Source organism: Capra hircus, chromosome 2 (assembly GCF_001704415.2).
Source record: "Capra hircus breed San Clemente chromosome 2, ASM170441v1, whole genome shotgun sequence".
In the NCBI taxonomy this organism is placed as follows: Eukaryota; Metazoa; Chordata; class Mammalia; order Artiodactyla; family Bovidae; genus Capra; species Capra hircus.
The window spans coordinates 124,241,227-124,249,541 of NC_030809.1; the positions used below are offsets into that span (position 1 = coordinate 124,241,227).

At 34.4% G+C, this 8,315-nt stretch overlaps 1 protein-coding gene across 1 annotated transcript; it reads left to right on the forward strand.

Annotated features, from left to right (window-relative positions):
- Window positions 4,888-6,736, forward strand: LOC108638390 (RNA-binding protein 7). Its single transcript, XM_018065465.1, has one exon. The coding sequence runs from the start codon at window positions 4,939-4,941 to the stop codon at window positions 5,725-5,727; it is 789 nt and encodes a 262-aa protein (XP_017920954.1). The 5' UTR covers window positions 4,888-4,938; the 3' UTR covers window positions 5,728-6,736.

Sequence of the window (8,315 nt, forward strand, 5' to 3'; positions counted from 1 at the left end):
AAATTATAAAATAATAGGTAAACAAAAGAGTGTTGCTCTGTTTCAAACACATTTCATTTAAGACAAATAGTGGCAGGCCAAATAAGGCTTAGGGATGATGATATGCTAACACTTTTCCTTACAAAGGAAATTTAGGAAAATAAATTATGTCCTTTCTAGAGGCAAATTAGTCAAATATCAAAAGTTTTATTTACTTCTTTTTCATGATTAAATCCTACTTTTAGTATATTATAGTATATTAGTGTATATTAGTGTTAATTACATAAATACATATAATGAAAACTTTATACAGCTAAATTCATACCTATGAAAATTGATAGTTATGGGCTTAGAAATATATTCAACATATGTTAAAAGAAAAATTACAGTTGTATAAATTATAATGTTTCCACTTTGTGAAATTTCACACATACATATCTGCATTATTTATTCACCTGTAGCTTCATACAGGTAAATCTAGAAATATATGCTTCTCATTTTTAACAGTATTCTTATTTGTTGGTATAATTTCCAATATGTAAATGCTTTAAAGATTTTATTCCTATCTTATACTTATTTATATATAGTGAATATATAGAACAGTGCTTAAAATGCAGTATTAAAATAAAAACCTATATTGGCACATTTTCTTTAATAATTGAAAATATAAAAATCTGTTCTTAATATACTGATTTGAAGTCTCTAGTTAATTAAACTTCTATGCGTACTTACTATACCTCTACAAGAAATTACTTATCAGCTACATAAAATATAGTGCATAACATATTACTTCAAAATCAGTTAATTGAATATTCAAATCCATGTCTGAAGTTGAAATATTTCTGATTAGAAACAATCCATTTTTAAAGCCATTTGAAAAGCCCAGCTGATTGATTCTTTGTAAAAACTGACCTGGATCACTAAGTTATTCACTTTTAATTATAGCAACAAACACATTTCTGCTACATATTATTTTATACAATCATTTATTAATTTTCTGCACTATCTTTCAAATGTCATTTGAATTGCTACATAAGCTGCAGAGTCTAAATCATTTTAATTGCTAAATTTCCTTCTCAGGACTACTTAAACATAAAAAGGCAATTCAGGCAATTAATCTGTCAGTGAGCAAACAACATAGATAAAAGTGTTGATTAGCTAGCAGCCACCTTATCAGATGCTTCAGTTAACTACAATTTAGGGAACACATCAATGATAGGAAGGGGAGAAAAAAAAAAGGCAAATTTTAGATATAGAAACAAAACAAACAAACAAAATCCCCCAAAACAAAGCTTTAGGAAATAGTCTGCATCTTTGCTCTTACAAAGCTTATCATTTAAATCCTTTTTAACTTCTTTCTCCCAAGACTCAAAGGAATACTTGTCTTTAAACTCTCCTTCCACTGCTACTATTCAAGGTTAATACCTCCACTTCTTGGAGGAGGAACATTTGACATCCTATGATTGAGCTTCCAGACCATACCAGGTCCAGTATCACATTATTTTTTATTATTATTAATTTCTCCTTTTCACTTGTCAACCTAAATAAACAGGTAAGCTGAAGCAAATTCAAATTACCAAAATTTGAGTTTATTCGGGAACAGTGGAGGAATTATAATTCAGTGAATGCATGTATAGCATGTTGAGGGTTTGGAATGAGATATATTTATGGACAAATGGGGAAAGTATAGGCAGAATTTAAATAGTACATTACTGGCTGGAGGTGGGGAAGAGATTCTTGGCAGATGTTCATTGGTCAGAAGATAAGTCTCAGTCTTTTGTAAAAAAGCCATTGATGGAATTCAGTCTTCAGGTTTCCTTCTTCTGAGGATGCATGCCTGAGAGTCTCCCTTTCATATCCTCCAATTCCATTTTAGATTGACAACCCTTTCACATGCTTATGCCCCTTAATCATACAACATGACCTGGCTGCTTTCATCTTTAAAATATTCCCTTCAAAACCAAAGTTCTCAAATCATTCAACTACATGTGTCTTCCTCACTTTATTAGCCTATGTTATTACCATGCTATTGTCTGAAATATGTCTTTTCTCCAACCATTATTCTAAAATCTTTCTCAGGTCCTAAATTATGTCTTAGCCACCTTAAGTCAAATACATGGGTTCTTAATTAGAAAAACCTGCTTCCTCCTGTGATATTTATTTTACTTATTTTTTATTGGAGTAGATTTGCTTTACAAGGTTATTAGCTTTTACTGTACAGCAAAGTGAATCAACTATAAGCATCCCCTCCTTTTTGGATTCAGGTCATCACAGAGCACTGACTAGAGTTCCCTGTCCTATACAGTAGCTTCTTATTGGTTATCTATTTGTCTCATTAGTTATTTATTTTATGCATAATATAAATTGTGTGTGTTTGTGTGTGTGTTAAGTCACTTCAGTCATGCCCAACTCTGTTCAAACCTATGGACTGTAGACCACCTGGCTCCTCTGTCCGTAGGATTCTCTAGGCAAGAATACTGGAGTGGGTTGCTATGCCCTCCTCCCAGGGATATTCTGGGCCCAGGGATTGAACTTGCATCTCTTTTGTCTCTTGCACTGGCCAGAGGGTTCTTTACCACTAGAGCCACCTGGGAAGCCCATAACTAGTGTATATATATAAATTTCAATCTCCCAATCCAGTGATATTTATATAAGCTTAGGCAAGCCAGTTAATGCCTCTTGTCTTAGTTTCATTATTTTTAAAGTAAGAATTATTATAGCTCTCATATCCTTGTAGACAAATTGAAAAGTGAGTAAAATGAGTGTGAAGCATGCCAACTATTTGACATTTTAGAGTAGGTATGGAATAAATAGAAAATAATATTTTAAATGTGTTAGGTCAATTAACATCTGTGGATTACTTTATCATCTACTAAATACCTACACTATTATTTTTGCCCATTCTTCTCACCTATGAAGTTTATCCGTCAATTACCACGAACAAATCTTGCAAGTAATCATTGATTTCATTGGCCCTCATCATGTTTTGAGGATTCTCTTTTGGAAAAACAAGAAAAAGAAATTACTGCACAACCTTTGAAACACTGCTTATCAACTTTGTATTCTACTCCCAAATCTTTAGCATCACTCGCAGACATTTATCACATGTTTTCATACTAATAATCCACATCTTCATTCAAAAACTGCTCCACTGAAATGGGGCTCCTTTCAGTTTCTCGATCATGACGTATTCACTTCCATTCTTGGTGCATGCTGCCTGAAACCTGTTGTCTGTCTGTCTGTTTCTCTTCTCCCTTGTTTCAAGATAGATTTTGCATACCATCTCAGCTGTAAAATCTTCCCTGAACCTTTAGGCACAGTTACTCCTTTTATAAGAACTGGTGTAACTGGAATTTATCTGATCTTATAACATACGTTCATTAAGTTTAAATATTTATCTCTCCCTGAAAATTTTTTTTTTCAGTATAATAGCTTTACAATGATGTGTTAGTTTCTGCTGTACAGAGAAATGATTCAGCTATATGTATACATACATCCCATCCCTCTTGGACTTCCCTCCCGACTCTCTTCCATCCCGCTCCCCCTCCATCCCACCTGTCTAGTCATCACAGAACACCAGGCTGGGCTCCTTGTGCTATACAGCAGGTTCCTGCAGGCTGTCTATTTCACACATAGCAGTGTACATGTCTGAATTGAACTGAATCGAGTGTATCTGTGTAGATCCTAATCTCCCGATTCATCTTACCTCCCCCTTCCCCCTGTGTCCTCATGTCCATTCTCTACCCCTACATCTCCATTCCTCCTCTCCAGAGAGGTCCATTGGTACCATTTTTCTAGAGTCCACATATATGCATTAATATACGGTATTTGTTTTTCTCTTTCTGACTTATTTCACTCTGTATGACAGACTCTAGGTTCATCCACATCTCTACAAATGACCCAATTTTATTTCTTTTTATGGTTGAGTAATATGCCATTGTATATATGTATCACATCCTCTTTATCCCTTCATCTGTCAATGGACATTTAGGTTCTTACATATCAATTCAGTTCAGTTCAGTCACTCAGTCCTGTCCTACTCTTTGCAAGCCTATGGACTATAGCCTCCTGGGCTCCTCTATCCATGGAATTCTCCAGGCCACAATACTGGAGTGGGTAGCCATACTCTTCTCCAGCAAGGGATCTTTCCAACCCAGGGATTGAACCTAGGTCTCCCACCTTGCATGTGGATTCTTTACCATCTGAGCCACCAGGGAAGCCCCCAAATATTATTAAAATTATTTATCTGAAATTGTGTGTTTAGCTGAATGTCTTGCATTATAACTGGCAAACCTACCAGAAATGGAGCACATATTAAATCTCACTGAATATATTTTGAATGCATTGATGTGTCCTGAATAAATTCATGAAACAATTGGCTTGCCAGTGTTTGCCTGGTTGTAGTTCCTCTTTTCCTCTTCACATGGTTTGCACCATCACTGATAGTGTTAGTTGCCTCACAGACTTTGGCTTTATACAGATTTTGGAAACTTGAATCTAGGGAAATGTACTTGTTTTTCAGTGACTGTCCTTGGAGAGGTCATCTGCTCTCCATATGCGTCTATCTTTGTCAATTATTTTACATCTAACTGGTGTCACCCATTTATATCATTATGTCCCTAGAAAGGTCTGTCTTAGCAACAGCTACCTTATGCACAAACATATGTCCAATACCCATTTCAGAAGGCTACTAAATGTTTATGATTTGAAACAATATGAAAGTTGGAGAGCAATCTGTAAAGTCAAAATCAACAATTGTATAATCAAATGACTAAAATAGTAAGTCTCCGTTTTCTTAGTCATTAAATTTATCAATAAAAATGTCATTACAGTTGAAAAGAATGTGTATTAAAATAGTTGTAGATAAACCATAGTCCATCGTATGTTATAAAAAACATGCAGGCAGTGCGTGCGTCGGCGGCGACCCTTCGGCCTTTTTCGGGAGGGGGCGACGCTGAGATGGGGGCGGCGGCAGCCGAAGCGGATCGCACTCTCTTTGTGGGCAACCTTGAAACGAAAGTGACAGAGGAACTCCTCTTCGAGCTTTTCCACCAGGCTGGTCCAGTAATTAAAGTGAAAATTCCAAAAGACAAGGATGGTAAACCGAAGCAGTTTGCGTTTGTGAATTTCAAACATGAAGTATCTGTTCCTTACGCCATGAATCTGCTTAATGGAATCAAACTTTTTGGAAGGCCTATCAAGATTCAGTTTAGAGCAGGAAGTAGCCATGCCTCACAGGAGGTCAGTTTGTCATATTCCCAGCATCATATTGGAAATTCAAGCCCTACTTCCACATCTCCTAGCAGGACGGTGGATAACATGACTCCATCAGCACAGACAATTCAAAGATCTTTCTCGTCTTCAGAAAATTTTCAGAGACAAGCAGTGATGAACAATGTTTTGAGACAGATGTCATATGGAGGGAAATTTGGTTCTCCACATCTGGATCAGTCAGGATTTTCCCCATCAGTTCAGTCACATAATCATACGTTTAACCAGTCTTCAAGCTCCCAGTGGCGCCAAGATACACCATCATCACAGAGAAAAGTCAGACTGAATTCTCATCCCTACGTGATGGATAGACATTACAGCCGTGAACAGCGTTACAGTGATGTGTCTGACCATCATTACAGAGGAAACAGAGATGATTTTTTCTATGAAGACAGGAATCACGATGGCTGGAGCCATGACTATGATAACAGAAGAGACAGTGGTAGAAATGGAAAATGGCGCTCATCTCGACACTAACAAGTGTTATAAGGATTTCTCATAGGGTCATTTTAGGTCCCTTTTTGTTAAGTTGTTTCTGAGAATGTTTTCTTAAAAAACTATAGAGCAGCTTTACAAGTTGTCACATTTCTTTGTAAAAATTTTAAAACCCAATAGCAATTCAATACAGACATGAGAAGAATTGTGGTTCTAGTTTTATTATATTCATAGCCTTTCACCTCAGGGTTTTAAAAAGAGGAAAGGGTTTTATGCAGAAGAAAGTGCCACAATTCCTAATCATTTTAGACAATTGAGTAAAGGATGTATTATATGGATTAGTTGTATTATGAAGAAAATATTTTAATTATTTTTTTGTATTGCAAGAAGCTTCTTGTTGGTGAATCAGATTTTTCGTGTATATAATGAAAAATATTCAAGTTGATAGTCAGAATTGACTCAGTATTTTGTTAATAAGAAAATGTTTAACTTCAGTGATTCATTTTACTAACATATGAGAAAGCTTTTTGATAAAAGTTTGGGGATAAACCATATTTAACTTCTCAGAGAACTTAAGTGTAAGTTCTGTGACATGATCTTGACATCTACACATGCTATTTCGTTGTAAAATTTTAGAATTTGCTCATTAAATCGATGTATGACTGAAGCCACTCAGGAAGTTAAATATCACTAAATGTAGTTTTTTACAGTAAAAATACAGTGTTAATATAAATCCCCTATTTCTGGAAGAACAAAAACATAAATGCATAGGTGGATAAATAGTAAAATGTTTAACTGAAAATGTACTTTTTAAAGTACTGCCTCTGTGACTCAAACTTTGAAAATTTTAACATTGTATCCAGGACAAGTGTATAGGGACACATTTTATTATGGAGATTGTACAGGTTGCTTTTTTTTTTGTTTGAATTTGAAAGAATTTAGTCTGAAACATTTTCTGATTTAAAAATTTTTAAATCTTGTTTAACAACACTTTTATGTATCAAGATGCTGTTTCCCTTTCATTGTAGAACTTGTTTATAAAAAATTAATTCCTTGTTAAAAAAAAAAAAAAACATGCAAAAAAGGTATTTTAATTTTTCAAGTAAACATTAATTAAATGTAGGACATGTATATAGTCAATTTGTAGACTGCTATCTTTAAAATCAGAGTTCCTACGAAGAACTTAAAGAAGATCAACTTCTGTCTACAAGTTTAGCTTGAGACACTTAGAAAATAAAGTTTAAAATATGATTCGGAGTAAAGGTTATGAGTTTTGACTTCTAGTGCAGCCTTTAATTGATGCCTTAAAGCAAACTGGACTTTAATATTGCTCCTGATAGAAAATCCTCCACTGACTTCTAGTTTCTCTAACTGGATTCCCACTGTTTCTTGTGCCTGACTGAAGTTATCAATGGCCTGGCTTAATATTTCAGTTTTATAAAAGTGAGCATTTGTTTATTTTTTTCTTATTTTTCCTTTCTTGGATTCCAGAGTATTGTTTCCAGAACCCTGGTTCACACTAAAAGATTTATATTATACTGAATATAAACATTTAAATTCCATTTTTGAAAGCATGTTTTATTCATGAACACACAGTAGACAATAAGTATGCATGCAATGAATAAATAATATATTTTAATATTAAATTGGGTGAACATTGATTTATATGATCTATTATTTTACATTGGTTCTTTGAAATCAATGGCGTGACTTTAATTACCACCAATCATCTATTGTATATTCTCTGGGTACAATGCTCTGCCTGGCAATGCAGATTTCCCCCAAGAAAACAGCTGTATATAGATCAGCCTCCTTGGTATCTTCTCCACACCACTAAGTAGATTAGGTTCCAGATCCTTTCCATCGATGCTAAAATGGGTCATGCCTGGCTGTGTCTCAAGATATGTCATGTTCCATGGAATTACCCTCTTGAAGATGTTTAAAAATATTTTCCAGAGTCGACATAAGATAGCAGATGGATAATCTGCTTGAAGGCAGCTGAGGTCATATATCATTAAGCATCAGGGAAATTATATATGTAACCAAACATCTGCATTTGCAAAATAGAGCTGAAAGCTTTCCAAAAAAAAAAAAAAAAACTCAAAGCTTAATTTCTTGCCAATTTAACATCTGGAAAATGTAGAAAAGGTAATCATGAAAACCAAGTCAGTGAATTTTTGAGCTGAAAGGATCCTAAAAGATCAGGCTTTTTAACTCAATAATTTTGCAGATGAAAAAACAAAGCCAAAAAAAATTAAATACTTTGCCTAAGTTCACGTAACTAGTTACTGACAAAGTGAGGCTGAGATTCATCTTTTGCCAGTGCTTTATTATCATGCTGCCACCCTTAGTTTATTCAACTTATTAAATACTGTGGACATTATATAGTTTGGATATTAAGGCTGTATTCTAAATATAATACCAAAGTTCCCAATCATCTTAAACAAAGTTTCTGTAATTATATTGGAAAAATGACAGTCAAAATGATCTTTCATACATGCCCAGAGAATGCTTTCTCCTGAAGAAAATAATATTAAATTAGGATAACAAGATCTTTATAATACAAATGTTTCCAGTTGCAGAATTAAATATTTAGAGTTTCCTAGAAATGTGTTGATGTGAGTTCACAT

Bases quoted from the DNA above. Each gene is read 5' to 3' on its own strand.
- LOC108638390 (XM_018065465.1), top strand. From the start codon at position 4,939: ATGGGGGCGGCGGCAGCCGAAGCGGATCGCACTCTCTTTGTGGGCAAC.